The sequence below is a fragment of the Hemiscyllium ocellatum genome, chromosome 6, assembly GCF_020745735.1.
Source record: "Hemiscyllium ocellatum isolate sHemOce1 chromosome 6, sHemOce1.pat.X.cur, whole genome shotgun sequence".
Classification (NCBI taxonomy): domain Eukaryota; kingdom Metazoa; phylum Chordata; class Chondrichthyes; order Orectolobiformes; family Hemiscylliidae; genus Hemiscyllium; species Hemiscyllium ocellatum.
In genome coordinates this window covers 4,191,799-4,217,745 of record NC_083406.1, presented here as the reverse complement: position 1 = coordinate 4,217,745, position 25,947 = coordinate 4,191,799, and the positions used below count along the sequence as shown (strand labels likewise).

Sequence of the window (25,947 nt, the reverse complement as noted above, 5' to 3'; positions counted from 1 at the left end):
CTCTTGTTATTGAATCCTTCACCCTGGGTCTCTATCCACCCTGCCTATATCATTCAATGATTTTGTAAATCTCAATCAGGTCCCCACTCAATCTCCTTTTTCTAATGAAAACAAACCTAACCTACTCAACCTCTCTTCATAGCTAGTTAATATGATAGTTAATTGTATTAATGCAAGAGATGGGTTGCATATGTTATTGAACATGAAACTTGTCAGTATGAACACGAAGTTTACTTCACAGCATTGATTTGCAAACAAGTGCTGACAATAGCCAAATGGAATTAACAACTTTCTGACAGGAGCCATCTGAAGAAGAATATTAAGTTATCTCCTGACATTGACAGGTTCTGTGCCCTGCCATTTTAATCTATTTTTGAAAATTTATCTTTTCTGGGGAACAGTATGAGCACAATGCACCTTAACTCCCTTTGAAACAACATCAAATAGGCACAGAACTCACCTTTAGGCCTTGCTGTCCGTTTCCTTCGGTCTCTGAATGCTTCACCTGACTGCAGGGCCTCTAGCAGGCTATCCATCACTCCTGTCTCATCACCCTCTGTGGGAAAGGATTGAGGGAATTTTATTAGCCCCAAGGGTTACCATAGCAATGTCAAATCGAACAGGGAAAGACCACTATGTTATGACTAAACCCAGCAATTTCAGAACCAGACAAGCCCTTAACTTAATCATAAATCAGTTTTCCTTTTACCAAGGTTAGTCATGTTTTAGATTTGGTCATAGCCAATAAATGAAGATCGAAGTTGAATTGATTCACCTTTGATTGTTACTTTCAATGGGTAAAAACAGTTAGATTGAACAGATTTTGTCACACGATGAGTTGCATAACATCCAGAACTGCCTGGTAGCTTTTTGCATGTTAAAGAGCTTCACTTCTAATAGACTGCAGTGTTCGTTGAACAATTGTCATGAAAAATGAAAAGACTTATTTCACAGATCAGAAATAAAGGTCAACACAATCTACTATTTATGCCACATTCTTGTCATGTTCCCTCTCCACTTCACCAGTCACATAGATGATGAGGCTGGCATTAACACAATCAATCATTCTTTAACACATCTCAAAAGCTAATACTTCCTGTATTGGCATTTTGTTTCACAGACAGGCAGGCTTATACCACAAAGCAAAGGTTTTATCTAAATAAATCACCTGTGAAAGGTTGAGAAAATTGTTGACCTTTATTTACTCTATGCAATTTTAAATGGGATCATTGTCTCAGGAATCATCTGTCATTCGAAGCAAACAAATTATCTAAATATTATTTGAATTCTATGTTAGCTGATTTTATTTGAAACCCTACACAAAACAGCAAGCAAAGAAAATGATGAAGCATACATTTCTCAAATGATGTCGTAAATGGAATGCTTAATAACTATCTGAATAAAATAAATCAAAACTGGAGTTTGACATTGATACATAACATTTGTGCAAATATTTGAACACAAGTTTAAAACAATAAATCATAAATATTTTATTCTAGCTAGGCTCACAGGATTACTTTATTTTATTCAGTACAAAACACTACATAGTAAAACATTATGAAGAAGAGAATAACAGAAAAGAGATAGTAACATAAAACAGATAGTAAGAGATTGAAGAAGTATTTAAAAAGGAAAAGAGTAACTAAAACTAGTGTTGTTTACCAAATGAATGAGTTTGGGAAAGCTGGAGAAGATACTTTTCCAAAAGGTTGAACTGTCAAGAGGTAAATGCGATGGAGCAATGTAAAATTATAATGCTCATCAGGGAAAAGGTGCTGGAAAAGTATTAGATGGTTGGTAGGGCTGTTTGTTCTAGTCTTTGCATTACCGCTTCTGCTATGAATCCTGATAGCGGAGATTCCATAGGTGTGCAAACAAACCAACGGCGCACCCAACCATCATAACAAAAATCTGGGTCCGCTACATAGATGTCACCTTTGTCATCACAAAACGAAACAAGATAGAAGAGACATTTAACATCATCAACAACACCCTCACAGGCATAAAGTTCACCAAGGAGAAAGAAACCGACAACAAACTCGCATTCCTGGACGTCACAGTAGAAAGAAAGGACAATGGAGAACTACAAACCTGCGTATACAGAAAACCGACAAACACTGACCAAATATTTAACTACACCAGCAACCATCCCAACACACACAAACATAGCTGTATCAGAACACTATTCCAACAAGCCACCACACACTGCAGCACAGACGAACTTCGGAAAACAGAGGAGAACCATGTATATAATGTATTTAAGAAGAACAGATACTCAAAAAATACAGTCCGCAGATTCCTCAGAAACAAACCACAACAAGCAGACCTAACACAGCCAGAAACCCTAACCACCTTAACATACATCAAAGAAGTTTCAGAAATGACAGCCAGACTAAGACCCCTCGGAATCCAAGTAGCACACAAACCCACTAACACTCTCAAACAAAAACTAGCTAACTTAAAAGACCCAGTACAACCCATGGACAAAACCAACGTCATCTACAAAATTCCATGCGAGGACTGCTACAAACACTACGTAGGACAAACAGGAAGAAAGTTAGCCACCAGGATACGTGAACACTAGCTAGCCACAAAAAGACACGACCCTCTCTCCCTCGTAGCCCTACACACGGATGAAAAAAACCCACCATTTTGACTGGGACAACACATCTATCCTGGGACAGGCTAAGCAAAGACATGCCAGAGAATTTCTAGAAGCCTGGCACTCCAACCACAATGTTGCAAAGCGAATATTGGGCAATTAGCACTCAGAGTTTGTCAGTTAGCTATTTAAGAATGTTACAGCATGGAATCAATAATACCACAATTATCAGTTCAAGCTTCGTATTGGCCAGTATTGCTTTTTATCCTGAGACCAGTGAATATTCAATGCTGCTTTAGTTCTGGGCCCACAGACACAAAGGTGGAGTTAAGGATGTTGTAAAGTGAACTCTAACCACAGCTCATCCTATGGGAAGATCAATCTGGTCCATTTGCACGAACCATCGTCTTTTTTGGTAGGGTTCTGCAGGGCCCCCTTGGTCTAGAGTGATTGAGGAAAATCATCTGGTCTCCTGGCAAGAGGCTCTTGTCTTAAACAATGTGTATTGTGTTAATTGGTAACACCTACGTAGACAATGGTATCATGGGCACTGTTAGTGATTCCATGAGGGAATCGTCAATTTTAGGTCTTACGCCTTTAATATCTAAAGCTATTCCTCTTTCAGGATTCTTGTGACATCTTTATCATTAAGGGTGTTGCTTAATAATCTCCTTGGCATGAACCCTTTTCGAACCTTACTTCCTTACACAATACCTTCCCCAAAACTGTTCACAGATTTGTGTTCACAATTATATTTATCTCCCCCAAAGTCTCTGAATTCAACACTTCAGGCAAACTGGCGTTCACTATTTTCCCAGAATTCGTTATCTTCAGATTTAAAGACTAGCCAGTCTCTGGGTTGAAGACTGTTGATTTCATGGACTCATTAAAGTTTACAGCACGGAAGGAGGTGATTCAGCCCAACGTGGCTGTGACAGTCAATTCCATTTTCAGCTCTTGGTCCGATGCCATGGAGACCATGGCAATGTAAATGAATATCTAAATAAATCTTAAATGTTACAAGAGTTTCTCAACCCTCTTTCAGAGAAAGATTTGCAGACTGCTAAAACCCTCTGAGTTGGAAACATTGCTCCTCAACTTTCCACCCAGCTTGTCTTGAATCTATGCTCACCGGTTATTGACCCCTTTACTTAAAAGTAACTTCCTTTCCAGTCTATGTCCCTCATTATCTGATACACTTCTATCAGGTCCTCTGTCAAGCTTCGCTGCTCCAAGGAAACCAACTCCAGCCCGTTCAATACATTTTGTATTCAGTTGTGGGATGTGGGCATCGCTGGCTGGGTCAGCATTTATTGCCTGTCCCTAGTTGCCCTTGAGAAGGTGGAAATGAGCTGCCGTCTTGAACCACTACAGTCCACCTGTTGTGGGTTGATTCACAATGCCCTTAAGGAGGGAATTCCAGGATTTTGACCTGGCAAAAGTGAAGGAACTCCTATATATTTCCAAGTCAGGATGGTGAGTGGCTTGGAGGGGAACTTGCAGGTGATGGTGTTCCAATATATCTGCTGCCCTTATCCTTCTAGATGGAAGTGGTTGTGGATTTGAAGGTGCTGTTTGAAGATCTTCAGTGAATTTCTGCAGGGCATCTTGTAGATAGTACACATTGCTGCTACTGACAGTCATTGGTGGAGGGAGTGGATGCTTGTGCATGCAGTGCCAATCAAGTGGGCTGCTTTATCCTGGATGCCATAATGTGTTTTTGGGGTTGCACTCATCCAGGCAAATGGAGGAATTCCATCACATTCCCAACTTGTGCCTTGTAGATGATGGACAGGTTTTGTTGAGTTACCCATTGTAGAAGTCCGAACTTCTGACCTGCTCTTATAGCCACTATGTTTATGTGGTAAGTCCAGTTGAATTACCCCCAGGATGTTGATAGTGGGGGATTCAGTGATGGTAACATCATTGAATGTCAAGGGCAGTGGTTAAATCGTCTCTTATTGGAGATGGTCATTACCTGGCACTTGTGTGTCACAAATGTTACTTGCCACTTATCAGCCCAAATCTGGACACTGTCCAGATCTTATTGCATATGGCTACAGACTGCTTCAGTGTCTGAGGAGTCGTGAAATTTGCGGAATATTGTGCAATCATTAGCGAACATCCCCACTTCTGACCTTCTGCTGGAGGGAAGGCCATTAATGATGAAGATGATTAGGCTGAAGATGATTAGGCCTAGGACACTACCATGAGGAGCTCCTGCAGAGATGTTCTGGAGCTGAAATGACTGACCTCCAAAAACTATGACCATCTTCTGAGGTGTCAGGCATGATTTTAACCGCTAAAAATTTGCCCCCAATACCCATTGATTCCAATTTTGCTAAGGCTCTTTGATGCCACATTGGGTCAAATATAACCTATCAAGGGCTGTCACTCTCACCTCTCCTCTGGAAGTCAGCTCTTTTGTCCATGTTTGAAGCAAGGCTGTCATGAGGTCATGGGCAGAGTAGGCAGAACCCAAACTGGGCGTCACTGAGCAGGTTATTGCTGAGCAGGTGCTGTTTGATGACGCTGTTCCATCACTTTACTGACGATTGAGAGTAAACTGATGGGGCAGTAATTAGCTGTGTTGGATTTGTCCTTTTTTTATGTACAGGGCGTACTTGGCCAATTTTCCACGCTATCAGATAGATGCCAGTGTTGTAACTGTCCTGGAATAGCTTGGCTAAAGCAACGGAATGTTCTGGAGCACAAATCTTCAGTGCTGTTGCTGGAATGATATCAGGGCCTATAGCAGAGAATAATTAACTAACAACTATTCACAACTCCTTCCTCTAACCTATCTTTTACTTTCCCTTCTATAATATTAGTCGGATAAAAGCCCCAAGTAAGATTTACAGAAAAATTCAAATTTCAAACCCAGCCAGCTGTTGAATCTTCTCTTGGTATCTTCCTCTGTAGATTTGCTCTCCAGGTCGGTCTCGATGCTTTTTCCTGTGCAAACTCCGTTTCCAGATAGGGACCTCTCAGAGAGAGTTTTCAATTGCAGCCTACATCTGTTGGTCTTTTGGCAGTTCTCCTCCAACTGTTCTTTTATACCTCAAAGCATCAGATCGTTTCAGTGTTTATTAATATTCTGGATCAGTGGTGCTGGAAGAACACAGCAGTTCAAGCAGCAGCCGAGGAGCAGTAAAATCGACATTTTGGGCAAAAGCCCTTCTTTTCCTGGTTATTAATATTGTCAATATACTAAATTCAAACTTGATTGGAGATTGAGATTTTGGGGTATAATTTAAACTGACAGGCTGAATTTGATTTGTTTATCTTGTCTCCAGGCAACCCAACTAATTTAGTTGTTCGACTAAATGTTACATTGCCACCTTGTTCAGAACACTTTGTGCGTTGTCAGGTAGTTCTGCTAGCTTTTAATGCTCTTAAAGGTACAGCACCCCTTACAACTTCATAATACTTTGCAGTATCCAATGTCTCCAATTGTTTCTTGCTATCACATGTAGTGAATCAAATTGGCTGAGAACTAGTACCTGTAATGCTGGGTACCACTGAAGGATGCCAAGATGGATCATTCACCCAACATTTCTGGCTCAAGACTTTGCGCAGATATATTGGGATCTTTCGTCCTTGAGTATGGGATATTTGTGGAGCCTCCTCCTCTAGTGAATTGTTTAATCATCCACCACAATTCACGACTGGATGTGGCAGGACTTAGATCAAATTAGATCTGATATGTTGGCTGAGGGATCATTTAGTTCTGTCTATCACAAGCTGTTTATGCTGTTTAACCTGCAAGTAATTCTGTTGGTAGCTTTACCAGGTTGGCAATTCATCTTCAGGTATGCATGGTGCTGCTCCTGGCATGCCCTCCTGCACTCTCCATTCTACCAAGGCTGATCCCCTGCCCTAATGGCAATGGCTGAGTGTGAGATATACCAGGCCGTGAGGTTACAGATTGTGCTGAAGTGCAATTCTGCTGCTGCTGATGACCCACAGAGCCTCATAGATGAGTCTTGAGTTGCTAGATCAGTTTGAAGTCTGTCCCATTTAGCACAGTGATAGCGCCACCCAACACGATGGAGGGTATTCTCAATATGAAGGTGGGACTTTGTCTCCACAAGGAATGTGCAGTGGTCACTCTTACTGATACTGTCTTGGGCAGATGTATCTGCAACTGGCAAATTGGTAAGGATGAGGTCAAATATGTTGTTCCTTTCACCAGCTGCCGGAGACCCAGTATAGCAGCTATGTCCATTAGAATCTGAGCAGCTTGACCAGTAACGCTGCTGCTGAACCACTCTTGGTGGTGGACATTAAAATCCTCCCCCCAGAGTACATTCTGAGCCCTTGCCAACATCAGTGCTTTTGCTAAATGTTATTCAACATGGAAGAGTACTGATTCACCAGGAGAGGGAGGATGGTATGTGGTGATCAGCATGAGGTTTCCTTGCCCATATTTAAACTGAAACCATGAGACTTCATATGGTCCAGAGTCTGTGCTGAGGAATTTCAGGACACCTCCCTCCCGACTGTATACACTGTCTCACCTCCTCTGCTGTCTCTGTCCTACCGATGGGAGATCATCAGGGATGGTGATGGTGATGTTTAGGACACTGTCTGTAGGGTATGATTTCATGAGTATGACCATGTCGGGCTATTGCTTGACTAGTCTGTGATATAGGAGGAGAAAGTGAGGTCTGCAGATGCTGGAGATCAGAGCTGAAAATGTGTTGCTGGAAAAGCGCAGCAGGTCAGGTAGCATCCAAGGAACAGATGATTCGACGTTTCGGGCATAAGCCTGAAGAAGGGCTTATGCCCGAAACGTCGAATCTCCTGTTCCTTAGCTCTCCCAATTTTGGCACTAGTCCCCAGATATTACTAAGGAGGACTTTGCATGATCAACAGGGCTGTAGTTGCCATTGCCTTTTTAGTCTCTTTGCTTGAGGAGGAATGTAGCTGAATTGGAGGCAGTTCAGAGGCAGGTTCACAAGGTTGATTTCAGAGATGAGGGGGTTTTTGTCTTATGAAGAGGGTTTGAGCAGTTTAAGCCTACACACTCTGGAGTTTAGAAGAATGTGAGGAGATCTAATTGAGATTTGTAGATACAAAATAGGCATGGAGACAATATTTTCTCATGCAGGGTAATCTGGAATGAAAGATCATAGTTTCAGGGCAAGGGGTGGCAGATTTGAAACAGAGATTAGGAGGAATTGCTTCTCTCAAACCGTCATGAATCTGTGGAACTCACTCCCCCAGGGTGCTGTGGATGCTGAGTCATTGAGTAATTTGAAGGAGGTCATAAACAGATTTTTAATTAATAATGGGTTGAAGCGTTATGGAAAGGCATGAAAGTGGAGTTGAGGCTAGGATGAGGTCAGCATTGATGTTAATAAATGGCAGAGCAGGCTCAAAGGGCTGAATTACTACCTTACGTTCCTAGTTCTTATATTCTAAAAGCAGCTATAATGTCATCAGCTCCCACCCCAATTTATTACAAAAGTGTACTTACTTTTCAATTTCTGATTTAATATCACATTTGTAAGTAATTGTTTATATGAAGAATTGCTATCACCAAGATGTCCAATTCTGTGTTCTATTTGACATCATCATATTAGTTGGAGCTTAATGCACTTCTCAACATTTAACCTTTCAGACCGTTATATCCTTCTCTCCCAGGGACCATGATCAGATCAGCCATCAACAATGTGGAGCAGAACCAAAAGGTTGATGGCTATTCCTGCTTCTATTCCTTACATTCTTACTTCTCATTTTCTATTCTTCTACGTAAAAATGCCGAGCTTTCAAAATAGCATTGTAAAATTGACATAATGTACATTTTAAAACGAATTACTGATGATTTAGCAAAGTTATATTGCTGTTGATAAAACTCTGGCATAATTTACTATTATTCAATATACTAATATTTAGTATTAACTTTGCAATTGACTTTAGATGACAGTTAATGTAATATGCACTTGTTAATAATCTTTACCAGATCACCAGGTAAATTAAGCAAATTGCACTGTGATACAATCTGTGAACATATTTCTTTCTGAACTGCTGAGCATGCTAACGTCATAAAGGTTATAATTTCCAGTTTTTTTTTCTTCCTATGGGATATCTTTTTTCAAATTTGTTATACTTCAAGAAAGGCAATATCATAAAGACTGCATGCTGTGAGCTGATTAAAACATGATGATCAGAGGATTAGATAGAATGGACAGTGAGAGCCTTTTTCCTCGTATAGTGATGAATAGCATGAGGGGACAAAGCTTTAATTTGAGGGGTGATTGATATATGACAGATGTCAGAGGTAGGTACTTTACTCAGAGAGTAGTAGGGGTGTGGAATGCCCTGCCTGCAACAGTAGTAGACTTCCAACTTTAAGGGCATTTAAATGGTCATTGGATAAACATATGAATGATAATGCAATAGTATAGGTTAGATGGGCTTCAGATTGGTTTCACAGGTTGGCGCAAAATCGAGGGCTGAAGGGTTTGTACTGCGCCGTAATGTTCTATATTCTATGAAATACAAGCTATTTTTGTCCAGCCATTAGTATTACGAATGCAATATAAAGATATTCCTAAGATTATGAGTTATCAGTAATTTAAATGACCTTTGTACTGCTGATGTTCTGTTAATTTTACCTCTGTAGGCATATTGTTATTTTTCTATAAATATAACAATATGTTGTTGCAACAGATTTTCCAAAACAGAGATTAAATCAGGTCACACAGATATTCCCAAGTGCAATAATCCAATAAGCAGAGTTCTGTGGATATTGGAAATCTGAAGTATAAACAGTAAATAGGGAAATACTCAGCAATACTGACAGCATCTGTGGGAGAAACAGAGTTCATGTTTCAGTTCATGACCTTACTTTAGAACAGCTTCAGGATTGAAGTTTTGAACAAATTGCTTTATTTCCTACACTCCTGGTTTACCCGTACTATTTTATTGCTATGCCTATTGCACTATATAATAAATGACAACTTTTAAAAATAAGTTTCCTGCAAGTTATCAAACTACCTTTTCAAAACAACCATTACCATTTAAAAGCAAAAAAAATTACTTAATAATATTGTAAGACTGACACTTACTATCAATCTGAGTAGGCCCAGAGAAGAGGGAAATCAGATAGGTGTACTTTGAGACACCTTTGTACTTTCAGTTATTGAAATAGGTGATTGAAAAAGGGGTCTCAGAGCAGATCCATTAAAAACAACCATTAATGGGAGAAAACATGAAATAAATATGCATCGGGACAAATCATTGAATCCCTAGAGTGCAGAAATAGGCCATTTAGTTCACTGAATCCTGCACTTACCCTCAGAAGAGAATTCCATCCAGACCCAGGCCCCACCCTATCTCCATAACCCCACATTTACCATGGCTAATCCATCTATCTTAGCGTGTTTTAAGAAGATTTGTATTTGCGAAAGATCCCATCTACCCTGAGAAAAAGAACAGGAAATTACATCACCACAGGAAATGACATCACCAACCCAAAAAAACCCAAATATATAAATAGAAAGCAGAAATCATCAGCAGTGCTTTGCCTGGACGCCCACTGAAGATGTTACCTAGTATGGTGGCAAAACGTCTGGATTTGAACCTTCCAGCTCAGCGAGCAAACCTACATCCATTTATCCTGTTCATCCCTAGATAGTCCAGGATAATTTAGCATTGCCCACTCACCTAACCTGCACATTGTTGGATTATGGGAGCACCCAACGGAAACCCATGCAAACTCCACACAATCAGTCACCACATAGCTGGAATCAAACTTAGATCCCTAGCGCTGTGGGGCAGCATTGCTAACCACTGGGTCACCATGCCGACCCTTTGTATAATATCCAGTTTTGCAAATTTTCAAATCAAAATGACAAGGGAAACCATCTGATCAACAGCAATGAAATCTCACAATATACAAAACAAACTTCATTATTTTTCATCTTCAATATCAAATTTCACAAAATCATTGTGAGTCTTGAGAAAAGTGTAGTAGTGCAGTTCTGTAGTGCACCAAGGCTTAGCCAATACAAGATATATTCCAATACTGTCATAATTTTGATTTGGGTCCTGTTTGCCTTTGAGTGGCTGAAGACCATACCTGGTCAATTAACTTCAATATTTCTGATGCAAAGAAAACTGAAGAGGCCAAGCCAACCAAGCAGGTTAATTCTATTATAAATCAATAATGAGCAATAAAAATATTCTCCACTTTGGAGACAAGGATATATCTTTCTTACATTAGTAAAGTGTACAGAAAGATGTGGTGCATAGGTTGCCCAATGATATGCAAAAATTGTGCCTCAATTCATGTCAAAGAATAGCACCAACTGCTATATATTATTTTGATGTTGCCATTATCCATATATTCAATATTCTCCAGATTTTTGTTCCCAATTCGAGTAGTGAAACTTAGATAATATCCTGGCTTGATGCACCCATGTCAGGAAAAGTGTCTTGAATGTCACAATTTTAGCTCTGGATGATGGTGGCAATGGGTTGAAGTTGAGTCTGTAGATAGTGCTTTGTACTTATATATAGACATGTCCCTCTAGATATGAAACGCAATGTTTAATTTCATTTCATAACAATCTTATCAACTTGCAGTACTAGTTTAAACGCTTTGTATATCTGTAGATCTAGATTCAGTTGTTGCTTTATCACACTTAAATGCTTATTATTCAAGTATCATCTTATTAGTGCACTGTCTCACTTTTCTACATTGAAATGCATATTACTTGACAAATCCACATCCATTTATGAATGCCTTTTGTATTCTGTTGAATTTTTCATTAGTAATAATTATACTTCCCAAATTGACCTTTGTAAGATTTAAATTGTACTTTTGATTGTTACATCTAATCAATATTAATATAAATCTTGAATAACAGTATCCCACTTAAGCATCGGGGAACTCTTGCCCCACAAATAAATTAAAATGTAAAATCTGAAATTTCATTCAGCTTGGTTAGACAGAAGTATTAAAGATTAATTAAAAGAGGGAAGATAAAACTAAGATACAGATCACTCATGGTTTAATTGAGTGATGGAATGAATTTAATTGAACAAATGGCTTGCTCCCGTTTCCATGTTACCTGAACACCAGTTAGTTGTGCAAAGGAAAACATTTCTGTAATTAAGGTTTAAATAGGATGAAAGGACTGTGTGGCATAGATAGAATACAGAACCAATCAAAAGAAGATTCACACGGTCAAACAGAAACTATGTGCAACAAAAAAGAAATAAGCAGTAAGAATAAATACGAAATGTTAGCTCAATGGTAAAGCCATTTGTCAGTGGCATGAGTATTCAGTTCTGTTATTGATTCTTACTTGGTTTCTTCTCTGCATGGAATCTAAGAATAGATACAGCACAGAAGAAAGTTTACGTGGAGTTGTTTTAACTTTAGGTGTAACCATATAATTTACAAGCATGGTGGTTTTCACACAGCAGGGGTAAGAGAAAGGTAAAACACATAATGTATTGTAAGGATTTGAATTCAAAGGTTTGGTTAATTATTGTATCCTGTCAACATTTCTAACTCGATAAAGTATCTAATTATAAGCATGAGAAAGCAAGAATATTTACTTTTAATGATTCTATGCAATGATTGACAAAATGGTTAAATGATTGGATGCAAACTGACTTTACTCAGCCAAGATAATTTTTTTTTGTTGCTTTGGTTGAATGATATTCAGAAGAAACCCCTTTGAGAATATTCTTGGCACTATAGCTCCATTACGTCAAGCACAGTACTCAACAAGTGCCTCCAACTTACAAAGTCTGAAATTGAAGGAGAGAGACAACATAATAATGCCAAAGCAGAAGTGCTTCGTAGCTGAGCAAACCACAGTTTTCTAGATTACAAATGGAATTCTAGGAAAATGCAGTGAAAAATTGGGATGACTTCAGTCTATTTTTTTCATGATAATTGAATGACTGTGATCGACAGTGCACATTCAAGCAAATTAACTGACGTCAGCCAAAAAGACTGAATGCTTCCTTTCTTTTCTTTTGCTTTTTAAAGGTTGAATCCATGCATGTTTGTTACCTAAATTTTTCTCCAGTAGAAGTCTTTTCTTTTGTTGCCTTTCTCGTTTCTCTTTCTCAATTTTTTCTTTGGCTAATTTGGCGTGTCTCTGTTTCTCCTCTGTCTCTCTCTGCTTTATGTTTTCCTTGACAGCTTGCTTTAATGAAAAGAATAAAGATTAGAAGATGATCATATTGGATGGAAGAACAGGTTTGAAGAGATGAATGGTCTATTTCTCTTCCTGTCTCTTAGAAAATGTGTCAAAGATGAAATTGTGAACAAAACTGGAAATAACATTTGTTGCAATTTCATTTGTGAAGTAATAACCACCTTTGTCATTAAGAGTAAATTCAATTACTTGGCAAGCTAAAGGAAAGACAGCTTTTGATTTGATTACTAATTAAAGATCAGTTTTTACTTTATACTAGAATGTAAGGCAATACAACTATTGGTATATATGGTTTGGAGTTGAGAGTGTGGTGCTGGAAAAACACAGCAGATCAGGCAGCAGGAGAATTGATTTTTAGGCATACACCCTTCATCAGGAATGAGGCTTGTGGGCCGGGGGCTGAGAGATAAATGGGGGGAGAGAGAAGGTAGCTGAGAATGTGATAGGGAGATGAAAGTGGGGGAGAAGGTGATAGGTTGGAGAGGAGGGTGGAGCGGTTAGGTGATGGACAGGTCAAGAGGGCGGTGCTGAGTTGGAGGCTTGGGATGGGGATAATGTCGGGGGAGGGAAATGAGGAAGCTAATGAAATCCATATTGATCCCGTGTAGTTGCAGGGTCCCAACATGGAATATGAGGCATTCTTCCTCCAGGCGTCGGGTGGTAAAGGTTTGGCGTTGGGTGAGGCCCAGGACTTGCATGTCCTTGGCGGAGTGGGAGGGGGAGTTGAAGTGTTCAGCCATGGGGCGGTGGGGTTGGTTGGTGTGGGGTCTCAGAGATGTTCTCTGAAACACTTCACAAGTTGCCATCCTGTCTCCCTGAAATAAAGGAAACCACATCGGGTGCAAAAGATGACAGTGGAGGTGCAGGTATATTTCTATCGGATGTGCAAGGATCCATTGGGGAATTGGATAGAGGTGAGGGGGGAGGTGTGAGCGCATGTCTTGCACTTCCTGCGGTGCAGGGGAAGGTGCCGAGAGTCGGGGTTGGGCTGGTGGGTTGGGGGTGGGGTGGTGTGGCTCTGACAAGGGAGTCACGGAGGACATGGTCTCTATGGAACGCTGATAGAGGTGGGGAGGGAAATGTACCTCTGGTAGGGGCAGAAGTGGCGGAGGATGATGCAATGCATACAGAAGTTGGTGGGGTGGAAGGTGAGTACTGGCAGGTTCTGTCCTTGTTGCGGTTGGAGGGGTGGGAGTCAAGGGCAGAGCTCCAGGAAGTGGATAAGATGCGCTTGAGGGCATCGCTAACCATGTGAGAAGGAAAATGCCCATCTTGGCCATTTTCAAAGGTGGAATTGGTCATCCTGGGACCAGATTCGGCAGAAACGGAGGAATTAGGAATAAGAGACTGCATTTTTACAGGAGGTAAGGTGGGAGGAGATGTAGTCTGGGTGGCTGTGGAAGTCCATGGGTTTGTAGTAGGTGTCTGTGGTTAGTTGTTTGCCAGAGATGGAGATGGAGAAGTCCAGGAAGGGGAAGGAGGTATCTGAAATGGTTCAAGTGAATTTGAGGTTGGGGTGAAAGGTGTTAGTGAAGGTGATGAACTGCTCAACCTCCTCTTGGGAGCACGAGGTAGCATCAATACAGTCATCAATGTAGCGGAGAAACAGGTGGGGGATGGTGCTGGTGTGGTTGTAGAAGATGGACTGCTTCACGTACCCAACAAAGAGGCAGGCATTCCTGGAGCCCATGGCTACCCCTTTGATTTGGAGAAAGTGGGAGGATTGGAAGGAGAGGTTGTTAAGAATGAGGACCAGTTCAGCCAGGCAGATGAGGGTGTCAGTATCAGTACTGGTTGGGATGTTGTGAGAATAAGAAACGGAGAGATTGGAGGGCTTCGGTATAACGGATGGATGTGTACAGGGACTGGATGTCCATGGTGAAGATGAGGTGTTTGAGGCTGGGGAAATGAATGTCTTGGGGGAGGTGAAGGGCATTGGCGATGCCCCAAACATAGATGGGGAGTTTCTGGACTAAGGGGGAGAGGACGGTGTCAGGGCATGCAAAGATGAGTTCAGTGGGACAGGAGCACGCTGAGACAATGGGTCGACTGGGGAAGTCAGGTTTGTGAATCTTCCGTAGGAGGTAGAATCGTGAGTTGCGGATTCAGGGACGATGAAGTGAAAGGCTGTGGGTGAGAGATCCCAGAGTTGATGAGGTTGTGAATGATCTGGGAGATGATGGTTTAGCGATGGGAGGTGAGGTCGTAGTGAAGGGGGCAGTAGGAAGAGGTGTCTGCGAGTTGCCGCCTGTTTGAAAAGGGAGGAGCCACTTTATTAATCAAGACTCCCCCCACCCACCGAGGACCCCTTCTCCTGCCTGAAACGCACCCCCCCCACCCCCATCCACCTGGACACCATGTACTGGTTGTTACCCACCCCCGACCTCTTCATTTCTAACTGCTGCCTCAACCTGTCCACTCTTCTCACCCACTCCAACCTCTCGCCCTCATAACCCACAGCCCTCTACCTCCTCCACTTCAACCCCAAGCTTACCATCAAACCATCAGACAAGGGGGGTGCAGTGGTAGTTTGGCACACTGATCTCTACATCGCTGAAGCCAGACGCCAACTCACACACACCTCCTCCTACTGCCCCTCGACCACAACCTCACGCCCCCATCTGCAAACCATCATCTCCAAAACCTCATACAAAATAACAAGTAAGATAAATAAAATGGTTGTTTCATTATTTCCAGAATTTCATATCCCACATAAACATACCATGAACATGGATCGGAAGTTACTTATATCACTAAAAAACTCCTCAGCTGTGACTTTCTTTGGATTGATAACAAAATAGTGCATCAAATCATGGTAAAGCTTCTCCATGTTTCCGTGCACGATGGCCAGTTTGTGGTGCTGTTCCTGGGCATGACGGGCAAATCTGTGATCTACTGTTAAGGAAATGTGTAATCATGATGACCTTAAAGAGAAAAAGCAAGAAAAATAAACAGAAGTGCTTATAATTTTTATAGTTTACGTTTACCCCAAATTTTTTCTCTTGTGCATCCTTGTTGGAATGTGAGAAAAAGACAAACATCAATATCATAATAACACTTCAAGACTAGGCTCAGAGAGTTTTCATGGCTAGATTTTCCACGTTCCCCATGAAGAATGAAAAATTACCAGGGTTGGAGGAAAAATAAAGGCATCCGCTTGTCTTTTGGGCTAATTGATTACATTAAGTGGCCAAATAGGACTTCCTCTCAGCCCTGTTATAGCTGTGCCAGTTCCACAATTATTTCATTGGATGGGAGTGGCTTATACCACCTGGAAATCAGCAACTGAAGCTGCACAGGCTAATCTTGGGAAAGCAGAGGGTGGGTGCATGGATGTAGGAGCGAATTTCCTCTTGTTTCCCTGTTCCCACTGGTACAATCTCATCCCAAAATCACACTTTCCCCTTTACCTTGCACCATTGGATTCACAAACTCAGACTCCAACCTCACATGCCAGGGCTGCCAGCCTGACATTCCAAAATTCTTCCTCAGTTGCTGTGGTCTCCAGCTCCAGTGATTATCTCCGCTGGAGTCTGCCTGTACTTCTAGCATTGACAACTGCTCCTCCTGGGACCAAATAGTTGCCAGCCACCTGACTGCCTGGCAGCTCTCAGAGATTGGACTCTTGCTCTGTTGGGGCATAAATCTCACCTCCAACCTAATAAGTAACAGCATTGTAACCCCTCTTCCCAAGTGGGCACCCACCATAAGATATGGGAGCAGAATTAGGCCTTTCAGTCCACTGTCTGTGCTTTGCAATTTGATCATGACTGGTATGTTTCTCAACCCCATTCTTCTGCTTTTAACCGTCAATCCTTTGGGGCGGCACGATGGCTCAGTGGTTAGCATGGCTGCCTCACAGTGCGAGAGACCAGGGTTCAATTCCCACCTCGGGCAACTGTCTATGTGGACTTTGCACATTCTCCCGTGTCTGCATGAGTTTCCTCCAGTGCTCTGGTTTCTTTCCACAGTCCAAAGATGTGCCGGTTAGGTGAACTGGCCATGCAGGGGTAAATGTAGGGAAATGGGTCTGGGTGGGTTGCTCTTCGGAGGGTCAGTGTGGACTTGTTGGGCCGAAGAGCCTGTTTCCACACTGTAGGGAATCTAATCTAATCCTCTTGCTAATTAAGAAGCTATCATTTTAGCCCAGGTGCAGACACCAGGTAACATCTAACACCACATTTAAGGACGGAGAACGTTTTTTTTTAAAGATAGTAAAAATCCTCTGTTTTTAAAGGAATTTCCATTGCTCTCCCTTCTAAGAATTAATATTTCCAAAAAGGACTTTCTCTGGACAATTTGTTCAGATTGAAGAGCTCTGAGATGGAGCAGCATCTGGGTGACCTAGTGCATGAATCACAAAACACTATTATGCAGCTACAGCAATAAATAGTAAAGGCAAATAGAATGTTATCATTTATCGCAAAAGAAATTGAATACAAAGCCTGGGAGATTATTCTTCAATGATAAATAGCGCACCTGCATTACAATATTGATCACTTTTTTCAAGGAAAGATGAAATGCATTTAGAGAAGACCAGAGGATGGTCTTATGAGAAAAGTTGAACAGGCTATGCTTTATTAGCATATGTTTAGAGGAGTAAAAGGCAACTTAATTGAAACATATAGACTAGACATGAAGAGGCTGTTTCCTCTTATGGAGAATTCAAAACTAGGGGTCACTTGTTAAAAATAAGTGGTCACACATTTCAAATAGAGATCAGGTGATATTTTTCCTCACAGAGGTCATGAGTCTTTGGAACTCTTCCTGAAAATGCAGTAGAAGCAGAGGTGAGCAAGTCTAGGTCAGCAAGGAGATGAAAAGTTATTAGGGAAAGGTAGGAATGTGGATTTGTGAGCACAATCAGATTAATGATTACTTTATTAAGTGACAGATTGAAAGGCTGCATGGCATGTTCCTGCTCCTTGTTCATTTGTTTAAGATGTTGGTGAATGACAATCTGAAAACAGCCAACCAGGAATGGTGTAGAAGTCTCAAGATACACGCGTCACTAATGTGATTCCCAATTTGTGGAATCACTTAGATTCTTCTCAATTCCTCAATGTGGTGATGTAAAGACTTCATATGCAGACCATTACAACTGCAATCCCCAGTGTCACTGATTTGAGACCCTGACAGCATTCAGCTAGTTTGACATTATTTCTGGGGAATTGATCTGACAAATATTGGGGGTAGAGAGGGCCATCTCAAACATCACCACGCAGTTCCATTTTGCAATTTGGGTGGCAGTGGTGCCTCTCAGCGTCAGGGACTTAAGTTCATTCAGGCCTTGGGTGTCTTATGTAGAGTTTGTACCTTCTCTCGGTGTTCGTGTGAGTTTCTGCTGGGTGCTCCAGTTGCCTCCCACAGTCCAAACATATGCAGGTTGGGTGGATTGACCATGCTAAATTGCCCTGTACTGTATAGGTTAGGTGGATTCACCACGGTAAATGCGGGGCTTTCTGCAAGTCACCTCTGTTTCCTTTTGTCAACCATCAAAATTTCACTTGTACTCCCACCCATATCATTTATTGTATCTGTTGCTCCCAATGCGGTCTCCTCTATATTGGGGAGACTGGACGCCTTCACAAGAGCACTTTAGAGAACATCTCCAGGACACACACACCAATCAACCCCACTGCCCCGTAGCCAAACATTTCAACTCCCCCTCCCACTCTGCCGAGGACATGCAGCTCCTGGGCCTCCTCCATCACCACTCCTCACCATCTGAGGGCTGGAGAAAGAACGCCTTATCTTCCGCATCGGGACCCTTCCACCCCATGGCATCAATGCGGTCGTCACCAGTTTCCTCATTTCCCCTCCCCCCACCTTACCCCAGTTCCAACCATCCAGCTCAGCACCATCCTCATGACCTGTCCCACCTGTCAATCTTCCTTCCCACCTATCTGCTCCACCCTCCTCTCTGACCTATCACCTTTACCTCCACTTCCATCCACCTATTGCACTCTTAGCTATCTTCTCCCCAGCCCCACCCCCCCCTCCTATTTATCTCTCCACCCTGGAGGCTCCCAGCCTCATTCCTGATGAACAGGTCCGGCCCAAAACGTCGACTCTCCTGCTCCTTGGAGGCTGCCTGACCTGCTGTGCTTTTCCAGCAACATACTTTCGACTCTGATCTCCAGCATCTGCAGACCTCATTTTCTCCCATCTTAAAACTGTGTCTGCTATTTATCAGCAATTCCTCTCTAGATTATGGCTTTCATGATCTTAATCATTCTAATCTAGTTTCCTTGATGAAACTTGAACACACACACACACACACACACACACACACACAGAAGGTCATGAAACAGAGATCCTTTTATTCTACTGGCATCAGATCATCACAAAATTGAAGGGAAATTAAAAGTGAAAAATGGAAGACACAGTACTTACGTGGAGTTACCCTGTGGTTTAAATCTCGTTGAGGAAATTTTTTGACTGTCTGACTCTTTAACCCATGTGGATTGCTTCACCCAACACTACTATCTCCCCAGAAAGGATGCATTTACCTATTCCAGCTTCTCTGCTTGGCACTCCTCCTCATAGTCACCGCTTGTAGCTGGAGGTCTCAGCACAAGTAGTCCAGATACTTGGTTCAGTGCCATTCCCTCACCAACACCACCTGCTCCTGGAAGTTCCCTCACACATTCCTCTGCTTGAAACTTCCCATTCCAATAACTACACATATTACACAGCACAAATACACCCAAACAAATTCAATGGGCAATTAAAAATTACTCACACCTGGGTCTTTAATGAGCAAAAGCTTGTTCATGTTTTTTTTAAAACGGTGAGAACACTTTCAATTTTTACACTGTGTTGCCTTCTGTGATACTGGTGACGTGTGGTGAAATGAGCCACGAGGGTACAGCCAAACTTGAATTTGTAACATCCAGTCCAATACTCCAGTTGGGATGGAATCAGCAGTCTGGATAGGTTTACACCAAACGTTTTTTGTTATCAATGCCTCTATGTTTTCAATCTCAGGATCATTAACTGATTTGCTAATCTGTCCCATCGTCTTCAAACATTTGTGTGCAAACTGCTATGATAATATTGACCTAATATAGATTTCCTCTACCTAGAAAATAAACTTTTGCAACAAGTTGTAATATTATGTATGCTCAATGGACTGCCACAAATTACTCACCAGAGCAGCTATTTCCAGAGTGCTCTCTTTCTTAGATGAATGAAAGCTGTTTAAAACATTACTGTAACAATAGTTGGAATTGATTACATTTAGGTTATTCACCGTTATTTAGCTTTACGATAACAATATACAGTAGAATTGCTTTAAAAATACAAAGTATTTCACATTTTTGCCTGCTTGGTTCTTTATTCAAAAATATTTATACTTTGAACTAGGGACAGGTGTTTATCACTGAGACCACAACAACAGTAAGGGATGTCAAATTTCTTTTTCAATAAAAAGTAATGTTGCCTTGCTAAGCTTGGAAGTGGACAGGGAGAATTAATTCCAGCCCTCTGGTTGGTTATTCAATTTCCAGCTTATGATTTAATTATTACAATCTCGCAGGACAAAACCACACATGAACACATTGCGCAGGTTAACAGAGGTACACAAAATACACACACAATGCCAGCACCAGAATCAATAACAAATCTGTTCCCCTTCAGTTTTGAGTCCATAAGCTCAATTGCACTATTTTTTTTTCAAATGTAAACTGCAATATATTCTAATTACACCTCTGCGGAAACATTTCAAAGGGCAGAATTCCACAATGAAAATGTCTGAATTCCACTGAAGGACGGAAAGAGCTCATCCTTGCAATGACTAGAGAACACAGACACGGTTTCAATCAAGAGATGCAAGGGGAATGAGACAAACAATGATTTTATGCAACATGTGACAATGACTAGGAACTCATTGTCCATGAGGTCAGCAGAGTGGGCAAGATCAGTATTTTCAAGAAGAACTCGAATGAATATTTAAAACAAATTAATACGTACAATTATGGGGAAAGGGTGGGGAATGGGACCAACTGGAACATCCAAGGGGAGCCAGTATAGACTGAATGGGCCAATTGAATTTCTTCAGGGGCTGCATGGTGGCTCAGTGGTTAGCACTGCAGTCTCACAGCACCAGGGACACAGGTTCAATTCCAGCCTCGGACAACTGTCTGTGTGGAGTTTGCACATTCTCCCCGTGTCTGCATGAGTTTCCTCAGGGTGCTCCGCTTTCCTCCCACAATCACAAAGATGTGCAGGTGGATCGGCCATGCTAAATTGCCCATAATGTTAGGTGCGTTAGTAAGGGGAAATGTAGACAAATAGGGGAATGGGTCAGGATGGGTTACTCTTTGGAGAGTCGGTGTGGATTTGCTGGGCCGAAGGGCCTGTTTCTACAGTGTAGGGATTCTAAATTCTAAAGTTCTTCTATGCCGTAATTGAATCCATGGGTGAAATCCTGCTGAGGTATGGGGTTCTTGCCCTAATGGATAGAGAGCTGGTGGGAAGCCTGCCCTGCCTCTCTTCAGCAAGGTACAACAAACGGCAAACCAATCAGGCATTGGCAAGAACACTATAGAGCCTCCCCTAGGAATCAAAATCCCAGTGTAGAGATCTCACCAAATGAGAGCTTTTGGCCAATCAGTGGCTGGCATAACTTACGCATGCCAGCACAGCTGGAGGCAATGGTAGCTGCAGGAGAAACATCAGGTGATCCTGGCCACGGGTAAATAATGTGTGCAGGACTGTGGGAGTAATGCAGAGATGGTGTGGGGACCAGCAGCAAGGGCAGGAATGGTTCTTAGTTGGCTCAGCCCTCTCCTCAGTATAAAGTCTGTTGGGAAATCTCCCTCACCACCTTCCCTTGCCTCCTAAGATAACAAGCTGACCACACAGTTTTAGCTGCTTTTTATGCCGGATAGCAACAGACATGCCTACTAGAGGATTAATACTGATGGTGGCATAAGGCCCTGACTCATCATTAAGTAGCCACTTAAAGGTTTTTTTCGATTAGATACTTACAGTGTTGCAACAGGCCCTTTGACCCAACTAGTCCACACTGACCCGCCGAAGCGCAACCCACCCATACCCCTACATTTACCCCTTTACCTAACACGACGGCCAATTTAGCATGGCCAATTCATCTGACCTGCACATCTTTGGACTGTGGGAGGAAACCGGAGCACCCGGAGGAAACCCACGCAGACACAGGGAGAATGTGCAAACTCCACACAGTCGCCTGAGTCGGGAATTGAACCCGGCTCTCTGGCGCTGTGAGGCAGCAGTGCTAACCACTGTGCCACCATGCCACCCACAGGTCTTAATGGGAAGCAGGCTTTGAAGCTTGACCATGGGTCTTACACCCAGGACTTAGTTCAGGTGGAGCTAAAGAGATGACTGTCTTCATGGTAGCTTCTATCCTGCCCAATGTTATAACCTTCCCACCTCCAAGCTCACCACCAACAAACAGAAGATTCTGCTCTTGACTCAAACTAATGTATTGATAGAGCGCTTTGTAAATGTATGTGTTCTTTTGGTAGGGCATGTCATGTTGCTAATATTGGTGCAGAAGAAGAATAAAAAGAATATCTTTCCATTAAAATAGTATGAAGAAAGGAAACTGCAGCTTGTTCTAAAGGACAAAACTGGTGGAAAATATTAATGGGTACCTCAAAGGCGCATTTTTAAAAAGCTATAATTTTGAACCTGTTAACTTGTGACAAGTGTTTTAAGCAAATGGAAAGTGTTATGGAGCCTGATACTATCAGGGATACAATCACTCACCGTGGTCATCAACTACTCATGTAGTTTTGATGTTTTGTTAATTTCATGGTTTTACTTAGTTTCTGTTCTGTCTGAGTTTGCTATCATCAATCCGGTGAACTCAATAAGACACCGATAAATATGAACAAACAAATTAATAAAATGAAGTTGAGTGCCATTCTTATATTAATTAATTTTTAAAGATGGTGCTCAGATCATAAAATGCTCTTCGTAAAGGAGAAGCTCAAAATGATTTAAACACAAACCATCCTATACTAACCTTTTACAACACTTCTTTCAAGCATTGCAATTTTACCCTGCAATTTATTTTCTTCATAGTAAATTACGTCTTTTCTTTTCCCAGGGCTACCAACAAGGAAGCAGACAAGGTGACCTACTTTCACTGACTCCAGAAATACTGTTCTGAGCAGGGGGTGTCTCTGAGCTGATTCTTCACCTGAGGTGGAGTCTCAGTGATATCAGTCTGAATCCACATCATACCTCTGCATACTGCTGCAATAAAATACTGTAACTTTTTAAAAAAATTTCAATGTCAAGGTTTTATGCCTTGCACTCTTAATGATTGCAGGACTGTGTCACATGAATACTCTTTCAAAGAAAAAGATTTTCTTCCTTGATCTGACTTGAACTAAGTTTATGTTGAGAGAGTTTGGCTGCTTTAAGTGATCTGAGCAATAAGCTGCTGACTGCAGAATTGAACAATTTAGTTAATTGCTTAATAAATAAAAGATCAGATAGACTGCTGCTTGCTTCTTTAAACAATTATCAGATATATGCAGCCAGGTGTTTCAGGGTTTGGGAGGGGTCCTTATACTAAACAATGTACATTCAATTCTTCAAAATAAACAAAAAAAATCTTTTTATGAAAGATAATGATTTATGCATTCAATTTATTTGAAAACCTTAATGTTTAAATGTGAATCATGGCTGAATGAAACTCAAATGTTGTTACGAGTGTAGCTGGAAAATTATGCATCTAAATCAGGGCAAACGCTGAACTCAGGTTCCAAACCATAGGCTGTCATCCCCAGTGGAGTGACAGAATAAGATCTTGGGGTCAAAGCTCAAAGGCCATGATGGCAATGATGGAATGGAAACTCTATCAGGAAAATCCTGCCATTGTCTTCAAGACTCAGTGGTATGTGCACTGGTTTGTTTTCTGAACTTGCTGGGAGGAGAGGGAAGCTTCAGAGTTTCACAGGTAACCTCATTGTCTTCATGAGGATGTCTTCTTTTTAAGTTCATATTTGGGAGCAAAGCAGAGTAAACTCTCAAGTGACAGCATGCATGACAGGATCACATCAAACGGAGGGAAACTGGATTGGAAGGTCAGTTAAATACGCTGGGAGGTCAGACTGCAATTGAAAGCTTGGGATGAGAGGGATGAAGCCTGGAAGTACTTCTCGTGTGCAGAAAATTCCTGATCTCTTCACTGCCATGGTACTCCTCTGTAATAAGGAGCTGAACAAGCTAAGGGTTATGTTACATCTACAGTTAAAATGAGATCTTTTAAGTTCCTTCAAGAGGCAAGCCCATTACATCATCAGTGTATCAGAGAATGCTATCCACATCTGTCTAGTTCTCATGTGATAAGATTGAACATAAGCATTGCAAAATCGATAGAAATATCCGACTGGAAACAAAGCCCACATCGTGGTAGCAGACCAAGAGCCATTTTGATAATTACCAACAACTTGTAGCTCATGCCAAGAACAAATTTCTTTATAGACCTTCTACTTACAGCAAGTACAAGTGTTTCAAGATCAAGCTCAAATGAGTAAAATAATTTTGTAAAAATATTATCTAAATTTAAGAACACAGATTTTACGTGTTTAAAATGGAACGTGTGCACTTTAATAATTAAATACTGATGGTTACTAGCCTGCTATGTTTAATTTAAATATCCTCCCCATCCTTCCTCATCAACACCTGCAGGTCACTGTTGCCTGATCAACAACTCACACCAATCTCAGAATAGAAAACCATCTTTCTTCAATATGGTTTTTACAGAAGCCTTCGAAGACCACTATAGGCTGCATTTGCAATTCATTCCAAACAACGTTCATTTTAAGGTGCTGATCTCAGTCCAGAAAACAATCATCAGGGTTGGGAGTGTGTGTGTTGTGGGGGAAGGATGGACAAAATCCTCCTCCCCCCCACCCCCGACCCTCCATTGAACCAAAATAGCAGTGTTGAAAATCTTGTTAAGAGCTTGTTAAAGTTACAAATTCAATTTTTTAAGTGGCAGTATATATTAACCATGCTTTCAGAAACGGATCACCTGAAAGGAGGTGGGTACAAAATGGGGAGTCAGCTACGGTTGCTCAAGGGTCTTATACTGGCCCAATAATGTGGTCAGTGAAGGCAAAGGGGACTGAAGCCTGGTAAGGGACTGCCCTTAATAAAGTCAAGAGTGTGGTGCTGGAAAAGCACAGCAGGTCAGGCAGCATTTGAGGACCAGGAAAATCAACATTTCAGGCAAAGCCCTTCATCAAGAATGAGGCTGGGATCCTCGGGGATGGAGAGATAAATAGGAGGTGGGTGGGGCTGGAGGGAAGGCAGCTAAGAGTGCTTAGGTGGATGGAGGTGGGGATAAAGGCGATAGGTCAGAGGAGAGCATGGTGCAGATGGGTCGGAAGGAAGATGGACGGGTAGGACAAGTCATGAGAGCGGTGCCAAGTTGGAAGGTTGGATCTGGGATAAGATGAGGGGAGGGGAAATGAGGAAACCGTTGAAATCCACATTGGTGCCATGGGGTTGGAGGGTCCTGAGGCAGAAGATGAGGTGTTCTTCCTCCAGGCGTCAGGTGATAAGGGAGTGGCGATGAGGGATGCCAGGACCTGCATGTCCTCGGCGGAGTGGGAGGGGGAGTTGAAGTATTTGGCTACAGGACGGTGGGGTTGGTTGGTGCAGGTGTCCCGGAGATGTTCTCTGAAGCACTCTGCGAGTAGGCATCCTGTCTCCCCAGTACAGAGGAGACCACATTGGGAGCAATGGATACAGTAAATGACGTGTGTGAAAATGCAGGTGAAAGATGTGGAAGACTCCTTTAGGACCTTGTATGGAGGTGTGGGGGGAGGTGTGGGTGCAGGTTTTGCAATTCCTGTGGTGGCAGAGGAAGGTGCTGGGAGGGGAGAGTGGGTTGTTGGCAGGCGTGGACGTGATGAGGTAGCCCTTAATAAAGTACAGGTAACAAAACAGGATAAGCATTCATGTCCTGAGCTTTGAATAGGGTCAGCTGCTATGTCACTACAATTATATCTCTTCATCCCAGCATTGAAGGAGGTAAGGGACAGGTTAGTGATCTCGGACTAAGCCCCACTCTCTGCAACGGGATCCTCAGTTTCCTGACGCACAGGTCACAATCAGTGAAGATTGGGGATAATATTTCATCCTCACTAA

At 42.0% G+C, this 25,947-nt stretch overlaps 1 protein-coding gene across 1 annotated transcript in view; it reads right to left on the bottom strand.

Annotated features, from left to right (window-relative positions):
* LOC132816349 (protein diaphanous homolog 3-like) overlaps nt 1-25,947 on the bottom strand; it is a 545,172-nt gene that overhangs the window by 82,413 nt on the left and 436,812 nt on the right. Inside the window, exons 24-26 of the mRNA XM_060825802.1 lie at nt 15,512-15,677; nt 12,642-12,777; nt 461-556 (exon numbers count right to left, since the gene is read on the bottom strand). Coding sequence (XP_060681785.1) covers nt 461-556; nt 12,642-12,777; nt 15,512-15,677 — 398 coding nt within the window. The remainder of the gene's footprint in view (nt 1-460; nt 557-12,641; nt 12,778-15,511; nt 15,678-25,947) is intronic.